The sequence below is a fragment of the Helobdella robusta genome (genome assembly GCF_000326865.2).
Source record: "Helobdella robusta unplaced genomic scaffold HELROscaffold_21, whole genome shotgun sequence".
Classification (NCBI taxonomy): domain Eukaryota; kingdom Metazoa; phylum Annelida; class Clitellata; order Rhynchobdellida; family Glossiphoniidae; genus Helobdella; species Helobdella robusta.
The window spans coordinates 1,936,136-1,959,253 of NW_008704124.1; the positions used below are offsets into that span (position 1 = coordinate 1,936,136).

The window sequence follows — 23,118 nt, forward strand, 5'->3', positions numbered from 1 at the left end:
ATGGCCCTCAGTATCCGGCAGAAGAGGGTGCGAAGAATCTCCGGAGACCCAGTCCATGGGGTTGTGGTGCAAGGCCCTGTGGATGGTCTGGCTACTGGCACCCCACTCTATAGTGTGGCGGTGCAAGGCACTATAGATGGAAGGACTACTTGTAGACCAAGGGGTTGGAGGTTTGGTACCTGGAATGTAGGCACGTTGACAGGAAGAAGTTTGGAAGTGGTGGAGGAGCTGCAGAGGAGAATGGTTGACGTGGCTGCATTACAGGAGATCAGATGGAAGGGTGAGGGTACAAGGTTTGTGGGGGCTAAAGGTGGAAGATATAAGTTGTGGTGGAAGGGGGATGATGGTACGGGAGGAGTTGGTGTGATGATAAGAGAAGAAGAGTTGGTGGAGAAGGTGTTGGAAGTGAGGCGGAGAAGCAATGGGGTAATTGTGGTGGTGATGGTGTTTGGAAAAGTAATAGTGAGGGTGATATCAGATATGCTCCGCAACNAAGTAGGAAGGAAAGGAGAAGGATAGGTTTTATGATGATGTTTCTGACGAGATTGGGCAAGCGGGGTTGAATGAGTTTGTGGTGTTGTTGGGTGATTTTAATGGTCATGTGGGGGCGGATGCAGACGGATATGAAGGTGTACATGGGGGATGGGGATATGGTATACGGAATGAGGAAGGGCGTAGAGTGTTGGAGTTAGCGGATGCACATAGCATGGTGGTGGGGAATACTTGGTTCACAAGGGAACCAGCGCGATTGATTACTTATAGGTCAGGGGAACATAGATCGATGATAGACTATATATTGGTAAGGGCCAAACATAGGAAGTATGTGAAGAATGTGAAGGCGATACCTGGTATGTTGCAGCATAGTATGGTTGTGATGGATGTGACATCAAAAGAAATGGGGAGGAGGAAGAAGGGCAAGTTTGTGGCAAAGAGAAAGACATGGAAGTTGCAGGATGCAGAGGTGAGGAAGGCATTTGAAGTGAAGGTGGCTGAAAATTGGGAGAGTGGTAAGGATGGAGATGTTTGGGAGAGATACAGGGACTGTGTGTTGGCTACGGCAGATAAAGTATGTGGATGGACGAAAGGAAAGTGTAGGCATGGTGAGACGTGGTGGTGGGATGAAGATATAAGAAGGGTTTTGGAAGTCAAGAAGGAGAGGTTTAGGGTATGGAGAAGGGACATGACGGAGGAAGCGGAGTCTGAGTATAGGAAGGCTAAGAAGGTTGCAAAACAGGCAGTGGCAACTGCAATAACGAAAGCATCAGATAGGTTAATGAAGGAAATGGAATTTGATGTGAGTTCGAGGAAAATGTTCAAAGTAGCAAAGCAGTCAATGAGGGATAGGAAAGATGTTATAGGGAATGGATGTGTTTGGGATGGATCTGGCAAGATGTGCATAGATGAGGATGAAAAAGCTCAGGTGTGGAAAGCTCATATGGAAAGGTTGATGAATGAAGAGAATGAGTGGGATGGAGATGTGGAATCCGCGGTCACACACGGACCTATAGAGAAGGTGACGATGGAGGAAGTAGAGAAAGCAGTTAGAGAAATGAAACTAGGTAAGGCGACAGGGGTTTCGGAAGTAGCGGCAGAACATATTAAAGCGAGTGGGGTGATAGGAATTGAAGTTATGATGAGAATTGCTAACAGTATGTTTGATGATGAAAGTATACCTGAGGATTGGCGACACAGTGTGTTGGTGCCGTTGTATAAGGGCAAAGGAGATGTGAGAGATTGTGGGTCATACAGGGGTGTGAAATTACTAGAGCACGGAATGAAGGTAGTGGAGAGGGTGCTTGAGAGGAGGTTGAGAAGTATGGTGACAGTTAATGAAATGCAGTGTGGGTTTATGCCTGGTAGGGGAACGGTGGATGCGTTGTTCATGGTGAGAATGTTGCAGGAGAATTATAGAAAGAAGAAACGAAGATTGTACATGTGTTTTGTGGATCTAGAAAAGGCTTTTGATCGAGTACCAAGGAAGGTCATTGAATGGGCGTTAAGGAAGAAAGGAGTGAATAAGAGACTTGTTAAAGCTGTGATGCAGCTGTATGAAGGGGCAAAGACAAAGGTGAGGGTTGGAAGGGGGATGTCGGACGCTTTTAGTGTTAAGGTAGGAGTGCATCAAGGATCAGTGTTATCACCGTTTCTGTTTGCAATTGTGATGGATGTTGTGTGTGGAAACATAATGGAGGGGTTGTTATTTGAGATTTTGTATGCAGATGATTTAGTCTTGATGGCTGATAGCATGGAAGAATTGCAGTTAAAATTTGACAGATGGAAAAGTGTTATTGAAAAGAAAGGGTTAAAAGTTAATATTGGTAAGACGAAGGTAATGGTGAGTGGAGAAGGTGGGGAGCGAGTGATAAGTAAAATAGACCCCTGTGGGGTATGTGATAGGAGAGTGAAGGCTAACTCGGTATTGTGTATAGGATGTCAGAAATGGGTGCATAAGAGATGTAGTGGTGTGAGGGGGCACTGAAAAAGGTGGAAGGCACGTTCAAATGTAAGAAATGGTGTGATTAATAGGACGGACGCAAGGACGGGGTTGAGTGGTGGTATTGAAAGAGTGGAAAGCTTTGTTTACTTAGGGGATAAGCTGAATGCGGATGGAGGATGTTTGAGCGCAGTTACGGCTAGAGTTCGTGTGGGATGGATGAAATTTAGGGAACTGGGTGGGGTATTGTGTGGAAAGAAATGGTCAGTGATGATGAAAGGGAGGGTATATAAAGCATGTGTGAGAGCAGCGATGGTATATGGTGGTGAAACTTGAGTGTTGAGGAGGAAAGTGTACTGCAGAGGGCTGAAAGAGCTATGGTGAGGATGATGTGTGGGGTTAAAGTGAAGGATAGGAGGAGTAGTACAGAGCTGATGTCAATGATGGGACTGAATGAGGACATTGTGACATTGATAAGGAGATCGAGATTGCGGTGGTATGAACATGTGTTGAGAAGGGATGAAAGGGTCGGGATTAGGCGAGCGTTGGAGTTCGAGGTTGAAGGAGTGGTAGGAAGGGGTCGTCCGCGATTGGGATGGAGAGAGCAGGTGGAGAAGGACAGGGTGAAAGCGGGGTTGCGTGATACTGAGGCGAGTGACAGATGTGGATGGCGTCGAGGGGTATTTCGGTTTCATCATAGGTAGCCAAACGGCAACCCCCGATCTCGGGGAAAATGCCGTCTAAACGTGTGTTGTTGTTTGTTATATCTTATAAATTATAATATGGCACTTCTGCTATGTTTAAAGTTTGATTTGTTAAAAATTCAAAAACCAAAAATTAAAATGATTCCAGGCATTAGATTTTCAACAAACATATGACATCTACTGTCTCTAAATATTGCAAATAACATAACCATAAACTTTATTTACCATCATTAGATTGAAAACATTTACGAAACTCAAAAAATTATTTACCTTTACTGTTGAGTTCACTAATGTTCACATTTATAACTTCAAATTTGTGAATCCTGGCTAAATCTTCCATCATCTTCAAATAAGATTGAGAGGTGACTCTTGTTGGCTGTAGTAAGCTTAACTTGATATCATGCTTTAAAACTGGCTTGAAGGATGAACTTTCAACCAATTTTTTTTCTGCATTCTTAATATAAAGAATGTTTTAATAACGAAATAAATCTTCTATCAGTTTAATAATACCAGTTTAATAATATAAAGAAATGTGCATCTCCCTGTAACAAGATTGTCTATAAAAAATTTTGGGTTGCCACAAAATCTCCAGAACTTTCACGTTGAATAAATATTTTTAGAACAAAATTTTCATTAAATAAAACAGTTCAGTTAATAAATAAATAACCATATATGAACATAAAAGTCAACTTTTTGATCAAAAATCAATTCACTCAAAAAAGTCAAAGAATTCAAAAAGTAAGCACACAAGAGAAACCTAACCAAAAGTTACGAATTTGATTAAATTTTAAAAATAATAAAATGCTTTTTGAACACCCATAGTTTTGTCACAGAGAGATACAACGGCCTTTCATAGAAATTCAACAAACATCTAAAGAAAGAGCTGTCTGGTTCAAAGTTGTGTTCAGGTCTTCAATTTTCAATTCCTCTAACAACCTCTTGCAAGCATTCCTTTTTGAAAGTTTTTTAGATGGCCCGGACACTAAAAAATTTTTGAAAGTTTTTTCTATGTGGCCAGGTAAAGAGTTGTATCATAATTTGGACAAAACACACGTGTGCATAAATATACACAAAATTTAAATTATAAATATATGCGTAAATATAAGAAATTTATCTATTTTTATTTATTTATTTATTCACTAGTTAGTTCATTCATATATTTATTTATTTATAACATTTTTAATTCATAACTTAATTGGAGAGCATGTAAGCACATCAAAGTAATGAAGTCATCAAGTAAAAATTGAAACATTATAAACCGCACCAAAGTATAAAAGGCATTAGATTGGGATAAATTGCATTAGTTATTTGCAGAGAACATTGATGTTTAAGTGCCAATCTTATCTTACACCCAAAGTTAACATCAACAGAATTAAATTTTTTTGCTTAGCTTAGACTTTTAGGGCAAACATTTCAAAAAGGTGTGTCACTATTTTTTAAGTAAGTCAACAATGCACATGAGTTTATACGGGATTATTCAATTCCAAACATTAATAAAAATATTTATGTGAAGTGCAGGTTTCAATTATCATTCAATTCATAACATTCATGAATAAAAAAGTTAATCAAATAATTACCACACATGGACAACTGCATAAGATTGACTGTACAAAGATACTGCTTAGATTTTTGATCTTGTTGGTATTGGAAAGTAGGAGGTGGCAACAATCGTTTCTGTGTTATTTCATGCAACTCTCCAACATAATTCTTCTCAAACTTATAACTTCCTGCATTTTCTTTCTGATTTCTAGAAGATTAATAAATTATTTATTATTAGAATGCCAAATGGATTAGTGAAAATTTGTGAGCTGAACTTTAATTTTAAGTTAATCCTCTCTGTTTTGTCAGAAACTTTCTTCAAAGCCATTAATGCTGATTCCTGTTTAGCTTTCTTTTTGCTTGAAGCTGGAATTTAAAATTAATAATATTATAAAATAAAAACTATTTTAAAATAACAGCAAAAAATTTTTAAACAATCCAGTCAGTCACTAATTTGTATACAAAAGAGATATATATCTAGCATACCGATAATTATTTAAAAAAAAGCTATATACAATATAGATTAGATTAAATTAAACAAGAAAAATTAATTTATTAATAAATAATCATATAATACTTCTTTATACAACAGATACAATAATAATACACATGTAATCAATCCAATGAAGGAAAGAATTATAACAGACTATAGGTGATATTTAAAAAAAAAACAGAATACAATTTTAAAATTTTTAAAAATTTTTCATTGGCCAGTAGAGTTTTGCCCTATGTGCAATGTGCAATAGAGACATTTCTGATATATACATCTCCGAGGCATGCTTAGTGACTTTATATAAAAATCCTAAATTTATTAATGATCCAAAAAAAATTATATTGTGTTAATTATCAAAATTAAACTTTACTGGCAATTACTATATCTAAGAATCTAAATAAGGAAAGGATTCAAATTAATACTCAAATCATTAACTCGTAATAAACAATTGAAAACATAAATCTGAGCCAAAATCTAATAGTAACAATGTGACGTTTCACGTAAATTGAAAATATGAATCTCAAAATGATATCAGTTGAATGTTCACTGGCATAAAATAAATAAATGTTTTAAAGGTGCATATACATTTAACATAAGCATCTGAATTAATAACAATTGTAAAGTTCTTTTTTAATCTTTAATTCATGAAAAAGATGATTAAAGTTTATATTGAAATGGTAAAATAAAATATTGTCAAGCAAAAAAATTGAAGCAAGTAATAGTAAAGTAAAGGCCTAAATAATGAAACCCATATATATTATGTAAAAAAATAATGTATTTAGTTTAAACAAAATTTAATTATTTATCTTATATTCATAATTTTTATATATTTTATAAATGAAGATAATAAAAAAAATGTCCAAACATGAACTCAAGTCAATAAAATCATATGATTCACATATATATGATTTAATTAATTATTAATTTAATAAAAAAATTAGTTAATTTGAAAATATTTTAATTAAGTTTAACGGTTAAACTTTAACTATAAAAACAATCAATATCAAAGCCAATACCTATACCAAAAGAATAGAAAATAGATTAATTATTAATTATTATAAGAATACTAGACTCCAACGAAAGAGATAGGATAGTTTAATTAAATTAATTATCAAATTTATCTTAAAATTTATTTTTTTAACTTAAGAAAAAGTCTAATAGCTAAGTTTTATCTGCTAAGAAGACTTCTTGTTTGTTATAATATTAGTTTTTAGTAGTTAGAGAAAGATTCGTCCAGAGATCTTAGAATAATTAGTTATTGTTATTCCAGTAGAGCAAGAGAACCAAATCAAAACATGTTTCGGCATTCAATAGTTCAAATAGAAAAAACTGCTGAAAAAATAAATTACAAACCGTTTGCACAGAAAACTTCTTCATTAAATAACAATTTGCAAACAAAAACCTTTGGGTGACAACTGCCTGATTCTTTAACTTCGTATGTAGGTATAATGGACTTTTTTGCGCACCACTCCTGGAACAAACTCACCGGGGACTTCTCGTGAGAGGAAGTCATTTCGGCAAACTTTATTTTATTTTCGCAGCGGCATGCTCCACTAAGAATAAACAAATGGCTCACTGCATCGATGGTAAAATGTAGAGGTGAGACCAGCAGTGACCAGCAGCACTTATAGAGTTTTTAATTGAAAGTAATCATTATCTGCCAACTGCAGAATTTTGTTTTAAATATCATATGAGTAATTTTTTGTCATTTATATCCATAGATAGATGTTTATAACTTATTTATAAGTATGTATAATCATAATTGTATATATATAAGAGCTCACCAAACTCAATTATTCAATTTAAATGATTAGACTTTCACTTTATCGTACAAGACTATTTTCGTGTTTTACATTTTATCTGACTTACAAACTCCAAATTTAGTAGTTTTGATCTTATTTTAGATTCTAGCATTTTCTTACTTGAATAAAAAATAAATCTAAAAACATAAATATCTGTATCTGGAGTGGTTATCGTGGAATATATCTTACGTGTTCTATCACACAACAAACCAAGTCGAGTGATTCTTCTGAGTTGTGACAAAAACCTTGAACCACTTTCGTTTTCATTATACGCAGCTGATGTTTACGAAGTGACAACAAAAATTGCAGATGATACTTAGATCATTACCAGCTGTCAGTTCGTTCAAAGAATTATTTGACAATCAGTTGCTATCTGATGTATTTACATGGATTTTGCCAAATAAAATACTATGACTGAAATTGTTTTATCCGTTACTTGGCAACAGACTTTCCAACTAGCCTGTTAGGTATTTGGAAATTGATGATATTCTTATCAAATTTTGTAATTCTGATACGTCTTGGAATTGATTATTAATTGTGGTTGCTTTTGTTGGTGGATTTTTGTCGACATACAAATTTTGCAGAATTTGATACACTAACTTGGAATTGATTATTAATTGTGGTTGCTTTTGTTGGTGGATTTTTGTCGACATACAAATTTTGCAGAATTTGATACACTAACTTGTTCACAGAAATTGTTTTCGTTAATGAACCACTGATTTGGAATAGCCCTCTATCTATTATCAGATCACCAAAAGAATAGAAACATAATTGCTTTCAAGAAAATTATTGCACTTGAAAAACACTTAGATAAGCAGTTCAAGTACAACACAAAACATTCGGCAATTTAGATAAGTCGTTAGAAGTGCCCTATTTCGCGCTGTTATTACGCGAAGGGCTAGATTGAATAGTGTCAGTTCGAAACTCAAGAAATATTGTACGCGCATCTTATATGAGGCGGTGCTTGTATGGCAGCATACAAAAAGCGTACCTATGCATGGCATGGATGGCGGCACAAAAGTTTAACTATCAGTATAGAATAAATATTCAAGCAGTTCCTGATATATCAGGACCAGAGCTTCATAACAAATAATAACATCACAAACACAAGTAGTTGAAATCGGCACTCGAGCAAAAATAAAGCGCAAGTACAAAAATTAGTCCTGGGCACGATATAAAACTGCATCCACGCTGTCTTGCGTGCTTTTGAGCAAAAGGTTAGGCCCACCGCTTATAACTGGTGGTTGTCGTTAGGATGGGTGTCCGGATGTAAAAAATTTTCCCAAAATTTATTCCATGCCATCACAAACAAAAACAACGGCCCCTAGTCCCCAACAGGCCTTAAGTGGTCAAGGGGTGCCAAGAATCCCTAGGAAGTATGCAATGGCGGAGGGATGTTGCAGAAAAATTCAGAATGGCCCCTCTACGGTACATAGACTTGGAACGCTCAATGTTGGATCGCTGACTGGCCGCAGCATGGAAATCGCAGAAATGCTCGAACATAGAAGGATTGACATCTGCTGCCTTCAGGAAACCCGATGGAAATCGAATGGTGTCTGTCATATCAATTCAGACAAAGAAAAATATAAACTGTTCTGGAATGGTCAAAAGACGGCCAAAATGGTATTGGAATTTTTGTCAAAGAACCGCTAGCCCAAGAAGTACTGGATATTAAAAGGATTAACTCACGTCTCATGTAGATCAAGATTCGCCTAGAAAAGCAAACAATGACTATTTTTTCTGCATACGCACCACAGACAGGCGATTCTGATTGGAGGCGATCTCAATGGCCACGTTGGAGAGAAAAAAGATGGTTTTGACAACGTGCATGGCGTTTTGGCTATGGAAAACGGAATGAAGATGGCAACCGCATCTTTGAGTTTGCTGAAAGTCACGGGTTTTGTTTACTGAACACATATATTAAAAAGAGGTTGGGACATCTCATAACATACAAAAGTGGACCATCAGCCACGCTAATTGATTTCTTCGCTGTCAAGCAACAAAACCGAAGGTTATTCAAAAATGTCAAAGTTATACAAAGGCGAATCATGTGTCGCCCAACATAGACTCCTTGTAGCAGACCTGGTTGTCAAACTGTCAAAACATAAGTCTAAACAAATGCCTTGGAAAATCAAATTGTGGAAGCTGAAAAGCAATATTCATCGAGAAAAATTTCAACAGATTGTCGCCACACAGTTAGACCACCAATCGCAATCCAGTACAGATTGGAGTAAATACAAAACCGTTTTGATAAACGCTGCAACTACAGTTTGTGGGAAAACTGGTACAAAACGCCAGCATGAACGGGACACGTAGTGGTGAAATGACAGTGTACAAAATGCAATAGCTGAAAAAAAGCTGCACACAAGCAATGGCAAAAATCAAAGTCTATTGATGACCACAAAATTTTCCGTGAGAAGAGCAACTATGCAAAACGTCAAGTCGCACTGGCTCAGACAGATCAGTGCAGAGAGTGGCTCACTAAAAGCAAAAGTGAACAAATGAAATCTCTGTATCATATAGCAAAACAAGCAAAGCGTACGAAAAAAGACATAGTTGGTGCGTCATGTATAAAAAACTACAAAAATGAGATGGTTCTTGAACCAGATGAGATCAAGCTAGAGTGGAGAGAATACTTCAACCGTCTGTTAAATGAAACAAATCCCATCAATGTCAACTTTGACGCTTTACCCATCGAAGGTCCGATTCCAGACATCACTGTAGAGGAGCTTACAGAAGCTCTGAAAGCAATGAAGGATGGAAAGTCAGCAGGGCCCTCTAGACTCACAAATGACATTATCAAAGCATCTGGTATTGCATGTATCCAAACGTTACTACAACTTTGCCGTGAATTCTGGAGAAACTGCTTAACGCCGACTGAATGGAACTATAGCATGACAGTCCCGCTATACAAAGATAAAGGTGATCCATTGAACTGTTCATCATATCGGGGTATACGTCTGTTAGAACACTCCCTAAAAATTGTCGAGAAAATCATTGAGAAAATTAACGTCGTGCATCACAATCGGAAATTATCAATTTGGTTTCCTAGCGAGAAAATCAACAATTGACACAATTCACATCCTTCGGCAACTGTAAGAGAAGTACCTCGCAAAGCATCAACAACTATCACACATTTTTGTAGACCTTGAAAAAGCATTTGATCGAGTTCTCCGTGAAGCACTCAGGTAGAGTCTACGTCGACAACTCCTTCCAGAATATCTTGTTCGACTTGTGATGGAAATGTATACGAATACCAAGACTCGTCAGCACAACGGTTGGAAACAGATGCATTTGACAACGGCGTTGGAGTTTATCAAGGCTCGATTCTCAGTCCACTGTTATTTATAACTGTGATTGAAGAAATCACAAAGCCAATACGCACTGGTGACATTTGGAATCTAATATATGCTGATGATATTGTTTTAACAGCCACGTCTGAGCAGAATGCAGCACAGATGTTTGAAGATTCGAACACCAGACTGGCCGATTATGGATTCAAAGTCAACATCAGCAAAACCAAAGCAATGAACACTGGTGAACCCATCCAAACCACAGCTACTGGACGATGGCCCTGTTCAGTTTGTAAAGCTGGTGTAGGTAACAATTCAATCAAGTGTCAGCAGTGTAACCAGTGGTGTCACAAACGTTGTTCAAAAATAATTGATAATTTATCTAAAGTGTCCAATTTTGTTTGGACTGCTTGCATCAATCCACAACAACAAATTCAAACCAGCAATGTTTTTGAAGCCATTAAGGCAGAGAAAGTAACATCGTTTCAATATCTAGGGGATGTTCTGGATTGTACTGGAACAGCTGAAGCTGCCGTTCGAGCACGCATACGTGCAGCCTGGAATAAATGGCATCTCCTTGCCTCTATATTGATGCGGCGTGACACCCCACTACCACTACAATCAAGACTTTATAAATCTGTGATACGTCCGGTGTTGTTATATGGTGCAGAAACATAGCCAATGACAACCAAACTGGAACAACAACTTCACCGAACCGATATGAAAATGTTCCGATGGATGCAACAAATTAGTCTGAAGGACCACATCAAATCTACCGCTATCCTGCGTCGTTCTGGTTTAGATGATATAAAGAACGAATGCCGGCAACACCGTCTGCGGTGGTTTGGTCATGTCAAACGAAGTGGAAACAGTGCCATAACTTCTCTTACAGATGTTGAAGTACCTGGCACACGTCCCAAAGGCCGTCCAAAGAAGTCCCTGATCGCAAACAATCGAGCAAAACATGAAAGCCCTAAATTTAAATGAAATGGATACTACTGATCGCATTATTTGGCGCAAAAAAGTGATGGCAAAGAAAACAACATTCTACCTCGGGAGAACTGGGTCTCTGGACGCTAAACGATGATTGATTGAAGCACCAAAATTAGTTGGCGCTACCTCAAAGCTAGAGCAATCCTGAAATTAGCAACAAAAACAGCAATTAGATTGAGAAACCAAAACAATGAAACGGTTTGAGCGTTCAGGTCGATTGTCTACACTTTTTCCAAGTGGTAATAAAGATCAGAACAAATCAAAAAAAAAGAAATCAACAAATGCACTAAAAAATAGATACAGATGATTCAAAACGATGCCCTCAAATTTGAAACAATAAATTTTCATACTAAAAATTTTAGGCAAAAAATATAAAACGTCCATGAAACACAATTAAAAATACATGAATTGATCATAAATTTTTATTCCAAATCGTCATTATCATTGCTATTATTTACATCGACGTCCTCAGTCAACTTCATTTTTTTACTATTTTGTTCAGTTTGGTTTTTTAATTTTTTCCTTTTCAATCCTTTCATTTTTCTGGTTTGGAGCTCATCATAATCTTGATGTTTCATATGAATTTGTCCAACTTTGGAGCCAAACGGATTTTGCTTCACATTTTTTTGTTTTTTGATCTGAAAATAAAAATAAATACTTTTAAAAATTAACATAAAATTAAAGAGAGGTTACAATATAAAATAAAAACCTTGACTGTCAGTTATAAGCTCAAAAAATAAAAAAAATTACCTTTGCAGCTTTTGGTTGTTTTCTAGCAAGTTCGTACATGTCGCTTCCAGCTATCTTTCGCCTTCTCAATTTCAAGTCCAACGATGGACCAATTTCATCCAACTCAATCCTTGGTACTTTCGTTCCAGATTTCTTTAAAAGAATTCTTGAGATGAAAATATAGATAAATGAGAAACAAATTGACACATTTACTGCCCAGTCAATAAAAATTCATGCATGTCTTTACGATTTCAACAAACATAAGTTGTTCCAACTTATAACATAACATAACGTAACATAAAAAATTTAATGAGCGCAGGTGTACAACCCATAAGCCCAAAAATTAGTTAACTAAATGAAGGCTTAAATTGTTCAAGTAATAATAAAAGTACTACATAGACACGTCTCAAGCATATCCACACTCATACTCACATGCCAACCAAATCAATCAAACTGGATAATTTGCACGCCATTCATCTCATCTCAAATCCAATAGTGAACTTGTCAAACAGAACTTTAAATTGATTTACGGATTCTTTACCACAGGAAATTTATTACAATTTCATAAAAAATTCCATATGAGTAACTCTGTTAACAAATGTATATTTATTCATGTTTGTTCTAACCCTATTTCGTTCTAACTTTTTCTTATGTTTTTTATTTATTGAATCTGTACATAATTTTAGATCTGGATATAAATTACTATTTAAGTTATCATTCAAAATATTATACAAAGTAATCAAATCTCCTCTGATTCTACGAAATTTTAGTGTGGATAAATTTAAAAACCTCAGTCTTTCATTGTATTTCATACCACGACATTCATACAACAATATTGATGACTAGTTCAAATGAATAATTTTAAAATTGATTTCTGTTTATTAAATTGGTGATGCAGTTATGTCTTTTATCAAATCACATTAATTCATTGGTACAAACTATTATAACCGTGTACCAACACTACCAAACCAGACATACTTGTAACTTCTTATAGTGAGGCATTCATCAGTCAACACAAAGTGAAAGACATGTTCAATTCCAGACAACCTGATCTGGGAAACTTGGGGTCCTTGGAAAAAATCTTGCGAGAAAATTTTTAAAAATAAAAAAATTATTTGGTGAAAGTAATATCCAATAATTATATCGACCATAAGAGAAAATCGAAAACATTGACTAGAAGAAAATTCCTGCTCGTAAAAAGCTTACATGTTATGGCTGTAAAAACTTAGAATGATTAATTCAATGACAACTTTTGAAAATCCTACAAATTCAGCAGGAGTAACAGTGCACGTGTAAGCATAATAAGCCACCATCACTATTAATATTAATATAAGTAAAAAAGAATGACGGCCTTATTAATATAATAATTACCAGTATATGAAGAAAAAACAAAAAATGGCAAATAAATAGTACAACTATTAAAATAGGAGTACCACCAATTAATAGACTTTTTAATCTGGAAAATTCTTCAACTTTTTCAAACTGCTCCCCGGAAAAAATTAAACATGGCTTGGTTCCAATGGCCACTTTAGCTTCCTGGAATAATTAAGAAATTAGAATAGATAGTTAATTTAACAGAAATTATCAGGCTTGAATGTTTAACATCGACAGCCTTATTAATCATGAATAGCCAAAGGTCCATCACATTGTGAATGCCTTGATAACTTAAGAGCTGAGAGAATGTAGTGCACAATTTGCATTAGCTACTCCATTTCAGATCAAGATAACAAATTTTTGTGCAGCACATGCTAGACTGTTGATGATTTCAGACTAATGTTTAATTCTGTCCATAAATTGCACTTCATTGAATGGTGCATCATTATGCATTGGACACAAAATCCATGGTGGTACATATGTGCGACCAATAAAAAATTCTTAAACTCTTTTCTCACTCTATGTGTATGTATATTTGTTGCAGAACAAATAAATACATTTTGAGATGGTGGATCACATTGACCCATGTCCAGGCCTTGTGATATGCTCCAGAAGTTCTATGGAACTTTGAGCTGTATGAGCAACTTCCAAGTTTTATTTGATTTATTACATCTTGTGTAAGTTTTTAAGAACACATGAAAATTTTAGAGAAGCTCAAATCATAACAAATTTTATTTCCTTTAAACGTAGTACATAAAACAAAAACGTACACATTACGCACCTTGAACTCTTGTAGAGATTTGAAGTTTGCTACTCCAAATTCAAACATATCAAGAATTTGAAAATCATACATCCTTCCTGAAAAGAAAATACATTAAAAAATGAAATAATCCAGCCAAGCATCTATGTAATAATAACTGAGGTGGTTCACTGAGGCATTTTAATGAAATCAAGTGTTCCTAAAAATTTCTTCAATGCTGATTAAAAATCAAACCAAGCTGAATGTTTAACTTTGAGTGCCAAGAAATAAAATTGTTTAGACGAAAAGGTTCTTAACAGAAGAAAATGACTTGTCAACTTAAATTTAAAAAAATATAAAAATGAATGATGGAAGGTGAAACAAATATAAATACAAGTAAAAGGAAAAATTTGGGATATCTCATGAATTCGTGGCAAAAATATGAAAAAGTGGCAGACAGTGATCAGCTTCTAAAGTATTTTAATCATGATTAAAAATTATCTTCATGTGCACATTTGTTGACCAGCCTTTAATACATGTAAATTAAAAATAGCAACAGTTATTAGTTATGGAAGTAGAGCACAAAATCCGTTAAGAAAAACAAAACAAACAAAAAAGTTAAAAAAATGGATTTAAAAATACATTATAACTGATATAATTAATGTACATATAACATAAATAATTATTATAATTAAATTAATGAAATTAAAAATTGAAAAATGAACTGGCATTGTAGATTATAATTAAACAACCAAGACAGTTGATTTGATATATAGGTGTGAACAGTGAATTCTGATTAGTTCTGGTTAGAAAAATTGTTGTTAGAAAAGACAGTGCAGGATAGAAAACAGCTGAAAAGGTGGTGATTGTTGAAGGGGAAGTGGCTAGCTTGTACATCCAAAAATTTTCCTTGCTGCTTCAAGAGTCAACAATTGTGATAGCAATTTCATGATAACAAAGTACATTTGAAAAAAAAATAACCAATAATCAAATTATTAGGCCTCTTCTTGGAGTCGGAACCAAACATGAACAAAGAGCTGTCACATTTCCTTGAGAAGAACTCCTAAAATAAAACACAAGCAATTCAGTTTATTGATTTTAATGAAATTTATTTTCCATGTCAGTTCCAGAAAAAGTAAAAAACTAACAATGGACGTTGGATCATCAAAAGGTCTTGTCATGTTTTTTCTAAAATAGTTCAAAAGTTTTAAATTACTTACCAGACTAGAAAATTCTATTACAAAAAAATTTTGTCAGGAAATAAAAACAACGAGCTTTATTTTTTATTCAAAATATTTTAAATTTTCAACCAAAGCTATTACTTTTGAAACATTGTCGAATTTGGTTTCTTTAATGACGCCTGCAATACAAATCAATATATTTTTATAATTAACAACCAAAGACAATATATCATTGAGACAGAACGTGGAAATATGATAATGTCAGAAGCATGTTTTGGAAATATAATTAAATAAAAACCCATAAACAGATGGTTAACTAACCAATTCTTTCAAAATCCTAGTAACAGTTTCACTCGTTCTTCCACCTTTAATAAACAATGCCTTCTTATCATTTTCATGTATTTGAGGTTCACACTTTTCCAGATAACGTTTCGAGCGTTGATTTTTAGCTTTTCTATAGAAAATTTATCAATAAAGGTTTCTCTCATAGTTTGAATATTGATTTGAACCAATATTAATTGATTTCTCAAAATGTCATTTTAAAACTATCGATATAGACACAGAGCATTTTTATACTAGGTTTAATAAATAAATATTATAAAAGTAACAGTAGAAATATTTATTTTTTTTTTGTATAAAAACTTAGTCAGATGACAACTAAAGAACTCAGTATGAGGCAGTTGAAAAAGTGCAGTAAAGAGCAATCTGAATGATCAAAGAATGCAAACACATATATCTAGTACAAAGTCCATTTGAGATTTCTGAAGCTTCCGGCATTAAGATACATCTTCCACACAATGCAACATCAAAGACAAGCAAAGATTCCCTGAAACATTAAAGGCCAGCAAATGAACAGGAGAGCATAAATTCAAACCAACAACACTTCCATTCCATACTAATACTATTATTTATTATCTACTTCTTCAATATATATATATATATATATATATATATATATATATATATATATATATATATATGTGGATTGAAGATTTGAGTGAAGGTTTGGTCAATTCTGATAACGTGCATGAGTTTAAAAACAAATGAGATATTTTTCAATAAATGTTAATTCTAAATTTAACTGGAAAGCTGACATGTAATTTTGTATGACTAGAGACAATGACAGGTGTTTAAAACATCACTAAATATATATTTTTATGAAAATAGATACCTGTATTTGTTAATAATATAATTATAAATGTGTTATTTCCATATAAATATAATTACAATTAACATTCTAATGCTCATTATTAGCTATTTAAGTTCACATTTGTCTATTTTATCTATACTCTCACTCAATAGCAAAACTATACTATCCTTTTACAAATCTCAAAAAAGTATACTTTTTGCCAAAATTTTCTTTAAAATATTAGGCACAATTGAAAAATCATGCATTTTAATTACTATCAAATTAGTTGTTTCAATGTTTAATGTTCACTACAACACGACACCAAAAGCAACTACAACAGCCAGACAACAAATCTTCAAAAACTCCAAACCACCCAAATTGACTGCTTCCTCATGGCAGCCTATACCAAGAAACTAACATCCTCCAACACTTCACCCCACTCGCAGACCAATGCCTCGTCCAATGCCTAAATAGAAATCATCCATGCCATCATCTTTCATATAATATAGTCAATGCCCTGCCAACGCCCTGCATCATCGAACAAATGCTCAAATCCACACTCTCACAGTCCTCAATACCATCAGCTTTCTAAAACCATACTTTTAGTTATAAGTAAAATTGAAGCAAAAACCAAACTTCTACTTATGAGTAAAATTGAAGCATTACTATTCAGCAAAACAAGAACCATCTTATCTTATTACATCTCCACTGTGGTTACTCTACCCACCTCAGTTGCATAAATGATATTAATTAAATATATAATGCCATTCTCGACCAATGCAACCTCTGTCACTCACCTAACATTATACTACCCAACATCTTTTCAACACTTGGGAAAAGCCAGCAAACGTTTATTAGCAAACGTTTCATTTTAAGCCATTTTGGAAAAATAAAAAATATAGTAAATTAAATGTTTTTATAAAATAATAAATCATTTAAAGCTATTCTATAATGATATTTATTTACTTAGTAATAAATAATTCTAAAATGTTAATGTCAGAGTTAGGAGCATTTGTTAACTGGCTAATTTAGACAAGTTTTTTTAACTACTATGCAAATTCCACCACCCTCACTACCGCCCACCTTTAGGCGGACCCAATGACTGCGGCTCGATTTTTTAACATCTAACTATCTATACTAAGGCACACCCCATAGGCGAGAAGCAACAACAGAACAGACAGACCAGGACAACATGACTTAAAAATCTGGTAAATTTTTTCTGAAAAAAAATTACATTTAAAAATTGTTAAACAGAAAATTAAAAAACTTACACCACTCTTGTAAGAACCATTTTTTTTATTAAGAGAACAATTTTAAAATAAAAAATAAACGACCACGAGTGAAAACGGCAAGGAAACTGAACGATAATAAAAAATTGAAAACATAGAAAAAATAGAAAACAAACAAAACTACGCAGGCATTATGAAAAAGCTTGTTTGGAGTAAGAGAAAGTCTCTAGAATAAGGCATAATATAATATTAACAAAATATAAAAAAATGATTTCGGTAAAAATTAAATTTCAGTTATTTCACTTATTTAGAAGCAAAAATCAAGAAAGCTTTATTAATCAATGGATCGAAAGATCTCTTGTTGCTTCATTAGTTTTATCTTGGATTGATTATCATCGTAACTCGCTCTACTATGGTCCTTCTGATTCTACTCTCCACCCTGCTGCTCGTCTTGTTGCTAGTGCTCCTTTCTTTTCTCATATATCTCCACATCTTGTTCTCTTACACTGGCTACATATCAAATATAGAATTCTTTTTACAACTTGCACATTAATGGACAAATTTCAATCTAATTTATTTTCTTTATCAGATATAGTAATTAAACCTAAACGCCCCGGTTTACAATCGTCTTCTTGTTCTCACTAGTTATTAACTCCTGTTAAACACTCTTATACTAAATCTGCTTTTGCTTTTTCTTACGCTTTTCTCTAAGTCTCTACCTCTTTCTCTAACTACTTCGCCATTACTTACAAAGTTAAGAATCACAAAACCATCTGGTTAGCGAAATTCATTGAAAAGCGCTGTTGGACATCGTGGAAACAGGTTGATTGATTTATTGATTGAATGAATGCATATATTTTCTGACCAAATTTTAACACTTTCCAGAGTTGAAGTCGGATGAAAAATATCTGACACCGTCTCCGGCCTCTCAAAAAATTTCGACTTCGGCAAAATCTCCAACTTCAACCAAATCCGACACTGTAAGCAACGATTTTTTTAAATAAAATTTACAAAAAGCGATCCAATTCATAATTCTTTCTATACTGATTTGAAACAATGGTCCATCGTTATAACTCACATTGATATGCGCCCCACCCCTCGATTGCGATTTATATTCTACACAACAATCCTATTTGGAGATTAAACAAGCATTTCGTCAGTAAAAACTATTTCATGCATAAAAACAAATAATTTTTATTTCAAGTTTCATAAAACAATTAATTTTAATTGATAACTTTTAAATGTTTAACATTACTATTCATTATATGGTTGGCAAACACAGCCTACATTGCTTTTTAGAAACATTAACAGCCTATCATTTCAGATAACATACTGATACTCATACTTTTTCGTTTACAAAATATTTGAAATCGTGCCAGGAGATAAAGACATAACATCTAAAAAATCTAAATTCGTTAATAAATGAAACATTCTATTAAAAGTTACAATAAAAAAAAGCTGGTGGTTGTCAAAACAAACTGTTATTTTAAAGGTATGTATAAATAAATTCGCTTCAGTCTGGCGTTGGATTTATTCTAGAATTCACCTTTAAAATCTGTGTAAAAAATTTAACGATAACAATAAAAAATTTCATCAATTAAATCCAACAATCATAAATTTGACAGTTCAAACCGTTATATCAAACTAACAATGTAAAAAGTAACAGTGGAGATGAGTGGGAATTATATCTATACATATCCCATTTCCAAAATTTTTGGTTGACGCACTGAGAGAAGCTTCCAAGCAGCAAGCGAAATGTCAAAAATAATAACAGACAAAGATTGAAACATTCAAAAAAGAAATAACTGAAATGTTAACGTAGGATAGAAATAAAAGGAGCAGTAAAATAACTGAATTAGTCACAAATGCAAAGGTAAAATAGGAAAACCAGTTGTACTTTTTAAAAATTATAAAATCTGTCAGAAAATGTTAAATAACTGTAGATGGCTAGAAAAATTATGCAAACCAATCCTGACTACGTTATCAAAAAGACGACTTGAAAGATTGGAATAAATCATCAATCAAAAGCATTAATTCATCATACATGCAGGATTATGTTGACTGTCTATAAAGAATGATTGTACACGTTCAATATATCATCAAACGCTTTTTTCTTGTTCGATTTATCGTCGAGTTTTGCCAATTTAATTAGAAGATCTAATTTTCTTGCACCAACATTTTATGACCGTCAATTACATCACGAACTCTGAAGTTAGTTATTGGAGCATTGCAGAATTGAATTTTGTCAAAATCATTTCCACTTGCCTAATCCAAAAAATCATCAATAAACAAATTTTTGTTCATCATAACATATCTAGAGAATCTATACAATTCTATACATTTATATAAACAAAAATTATTTTACTGAAAAACCAATGAGCAGAACTTCAAGTTTAACAATAATATAAAAAAATTCACTAACGATCCCCAGATCTAACAACATTAACTCTTGCGGAACTCTTCACGAATCCGAAATCATTCTGGGCAATGCAAGAATAATCTCCTTCGTGCTCCTTCTTCAGTCCTATGATCTGCAGCCAGCCCGACACGTGATATTTTTCTGGTCCTCCTCTCATGTTTATCGAAACGTGAAGGTCATCACCTTGAAAAAAAACGACAAATTAATTTTTTTGCCACCAAATTATCAAAAATAGATAGCACACTAATACGCTAATTCAAGTTATATAACTATTACAAACGCTACATACACATACATATATTTCATGAGAATTCGGTCGCCAATTAAAAAAAAACAATATTTAAATTGATTGAAACTACTTGGTAGGGTGACAGTTTGTTTGTCCACTCTTGTCCAGGTCCATTCGATGACTGGGATTGGAAAGCCTTTAGCTTCGCACGATAATGAAATGCTCGATCCGCTTACGTTTTTCACGTTTTCAGGGTTAACAATAATGACGGGAGCTTTCAAAATTAAAAACAATTGATAGTTAACACTATTTTAGTTTAAGCTACGATCAATTTTAATAATATTTATGAAATTTTGTCTCAATTTGAAAACTGCAAATAATTTTATAAATTTTTAAAATTTTGTATTCTTTACTCGTTATGATTGTCAATTTCAACTATAAAAGAGAGGAAAAATTTTTTTATGAAACAAAATGTTTTTCACTAGCTAAAACACGAGTGTACATTTTAGAACAAGACAATACACGCAGCGACGTTTGAAAATAAAAAAAGTATCAGAGAGAGAGAGATTTTTCAAATATAGAAATATTCACGCTCTGGATTAGTTTCCGACCAAATAAGAACCTTGGCCGAAATTGTAACCGAATTTTTGGCCTTCGTCTCCGAACTTTATTAATAACCTTGAATTTTTGACTGAACAATTAAATAAATATTTCAGCAGATACACTTTTGATATATTTGAATAATATGGCCTATTGGTTAAGGTCACCTGGTGCTGTTTCGCATTAACCGGGTTCTAATATGACAAAAAGATCCCTGCCTATCATATGCTTCGTGTGTGATGCGTCGTTTAGCACGTATTCATATACGATGTTCGTGGCGTGTTGTTGAACACTAGCTAAAACACGAGTGTACATTTTAGAACAAGACAATACCCGCAGCGACGTTTGAAAATAAAAAAAGTATCAGAGAAAGAGATTTTTCAAATATAGAAATATTCGACTTTTGAAGAGTAATTGGCCTTTATTAAAATTTTCTACATAACTGTAACTGATTTGAGAACAAAAATAAATGAGTATTACTGTTACAAAATGCAACAAATGTATTAGAGTGGTAAAACAGCGTGGTAATCAAATATTTAGCATGAGAGTAAATTGAAATATAAATTAGTGCCGGACCGAAACTGGAATATTGCTTTCACTCGAAACCAAATCCGAACCTTTTCAAGAATATTAAAGCATGGAACGGTACATCAAAAGATACCATATTTTTCACGTGGCCAAAAATTGCAAAATATTATTATTCTATTTTATTATTATTCATAATAAAATAAAGCCTGCGTGATGGCCCAGCGATTAAGGCCGTCCGGTGCTGTTCGCATTGCGTTGCAGTGGTTGAATTAGACAAAAGAATCTCCACCTATCACATGCCTGGTGTCTCATGCGTCGTTTAGCACGTATTCTTATATGCTGTTTGTGGCGTTGTTGATTTATTTGAACGTAGGAAGACCTTTTTTCTATTTTTGCCAGTCAAATTTAAAAAATTTATACGCTTAAAAGTTTTTCTACATCTTCTCATAGTAGATTGCCTAGTAGTTCTATGAAATTTAAAGTATTCAAACTCTTAGGTACTGTTAATAATTAAAAAATTCAATTTCTGACAAATAAATAGAAAAAAAATGCTGGTTAAAAATTCACGAAAATAAGTTTCGTGAAGCGTGGTTTTGTGTATGATGTAAAAAGCTGTAATGTGAAGTTTATCTTTCCATTTGCTAATAACGGCATAACGAAAATATTAATTTGTTTGAAGTAATATTATTTTAGAAATTAACCTTAAAGATATTGTTTCATAAACAATTTTTTGAAAAAAATTACCGTTTAATAAAATAAAACTAATAATTAAAAAAACTCAGTTTTAAGCTGAAACCGAAACTGCGGCTGAGACTGGTCAAAACTCTAAATTCAAACATTTGATTGACTTGCCATCAACAATTGCTACGCTATATAATGAATGAATTGACAAATTGTATTGATTGATAGTTTTCAAAGATTTTTGCGTTATTTTTATCTGAAATAACATTCAATTTTACCCGTATTACAAGGTCCTTCCCTAGCTAAAGTTACTCCGCTTTTGGTCACCACAGCTGAAGCCCTCAACTGACAAATGTTATCGTAAGTAAAGTTGTCCGTGCCACAGACTGATTCTTGGGATTTGCAATAACAAATCGCTTCCTGGCTTTCTCCTTCATTCAAATCTGTCCTGATTGTGCATTCCAGATCCTCTCCACACTTGCCATACATGTTGAGCGACGGGAGACGCGTGTGGTCACAAAGTTCAAACTCTGATTTCGCACATACATCGCAGCATCCACATTGATCTTTTATGATTCCTGCCACGCAATCAGTCACAGGCAGACATTCTTCGGGATTGCACGACAAACAACTTTCAGCCCTTGATCCAGCCCAAAACAAACAAACAAAAACCCACAGACAGATAAGTTTCATAATAATGCAACTCGAGTGTAATCCAATTAAATCCAATTTGATAATTTTCTTGCTTGCCGCTGTTTTAGTGTACTTTTTATTAAATTAGTTTGTGCCGTATTAAAATAATTTTTCATCAAAACAAAACAATCGGAAAACAAAACGACTTAAAGACGTTGATTCTCAAACATTGCTAAACAACCCTATCCTTATCTATGCAGCTACGTTAACTCACGCACAGTTTGAATAAACATGATTGGTTATCCCACAACAAATGCCACAACATCTCATGGATGAGTATTTCAAGATACATGTATGCCTTACATTTGCTATGTACTACAATACTGAAC

General features: G+C 33.8%; 5 protein-coding genes across 5 annotated transcripts; 2 read left to right on the forward strand and 3 right to left on the reverse strand.

Annotated features, from left to right (window-relative positions):
- On the forward strand, window positions 1-3,469 carry HELRODRAFT_171696 (hypothetical protein; the record flags this gene model as incomplete). The annotated part of the gene is made up of 3 exons (XM_009018392.1): window positions 1-405; window positions 500-918; window positions 3,373-3,469. 3 exons carry the CDS (start codon window positions 1-3, stop codon window positions 3,467-3,469), a joined length of 921 nt encoding a protein of 306 aa, XP_009016640.1.
- Window positions 3,470-3,998: 529 nt separating this feature from the next.
- On the reverse strand, window positions 3,999-6,683 carry HELRODRAFT_171697 (hypothetical protein; the record flags this gene model as incomplete). Its single annotated transcript, XM_009018393.1, has 4 exons — window positions 3,999-4,120; window positions 4,716-4,885; window positions 4,953-5,043; window positions 6,524-6,683. The coding sequence occupies 4 exons, from the start codon at window positions 6,681-6,683 to the stop codon at window positions 3,999-4,001; spliced, it is 543 nt and encodes a 180-aa protein (XP_009016641.1).
- Window positions 6,684-8,268: 1,585 nt separating this feature from the next.
- Window positions 8,269-8,883, forward strand: HELRODRAFT_171698 (hypothetical protein; the record flags this gene model as incomplete). The annotated part of the gene is made up of 2 exons (XM_009018394.1): window positions 8,269-8,595; window positions 8,734-8,883. The coding sequence occupies 2 exons, from the start codon at window positions 8,269-8,271 to the stop codon at window positions 8,881-8,883; spliced, it is 477 nt and encodes a 158-aa protein (XP_009016642.1).
- Window positions 8,884-11,680: 2,797 nt separating this feature from the next.
- HELRODRAFT_77652 (hypothetical protein) lies at window positions 11,681-15,734 on the reverse strand (the record flags this gene model as incomplete). The annotated part of the gene is made up of 9 exons (XM_009018395.1): window positions 11,681-11,896; window positions 12,009-12,153; window positions 12,966-13,068; window positions 13,424-13,523; window positions 14,143-14,219; window positions 15,082-15,163; window positions 15,249-15,288; window positions 15,423-15,460; window positions 15,603-15,734. Coding segments are annotated over 9 exons (933 nt in total), but the record flags the coding sequence as incomplete, so codon positions are not given.
- A 3,059-nt stretch (window positions 15,735-18,793) lies between these two features.
- On the reverse strand, window positions 18,794-23,027 carry HELRODRAFT_185515 (hypothetical protein). The gene is made up of 4 exons (XM_009018396.1): window positions 22,375-23,027; window positions 20,418-20,561; window positions 20,060-20,241; window positions 18,794-19,192 (listed from the first exon to the last, which is right to left on the reverse strand). Exons 1-4 carry the CDS (start codon window positions 22,787-22,789, stop codon window positions 19,175-19,177), a joined length of 759 nt encoding a protein of 252 aa, XP_009016644.1. The 5' UTR covers window positions 22,790-23,027; the 3' UTR covers window positions 18,794-19,174.
- Between the last annotated feature and the right edge of the window lie 91 nt (window positions 23,028-23,118).

What these genes read in the sequence shown, in the direction of transcription:
- HELRODRAFT_185515 (XM_009018396.1), bottom strand. Translation starts at nt 22,789, where the DNA reads ATGAAACTTATCTGTCTGTGGGTTTTTGTTTGTTTGTTTTGGGCTGGA. An exon ending in GGAAGGACCTTGTAATACGG is followed by an intron (nt 20,562 to 22,374) that starts GTAAAATTGAAT and finishes TAATTTTGAAAG; the next exon opens with CTCCCGTCATTATTGTTAAC. An exon ending in ACAAACTGTCACCCTACCAA is followed by an intron (nt 20,242 to 20,417) that starts GTAGTTTCAATC and finishes TTTTTTTTCAAG; the next exon opens with GTGATGACCTTCACGTTTCG.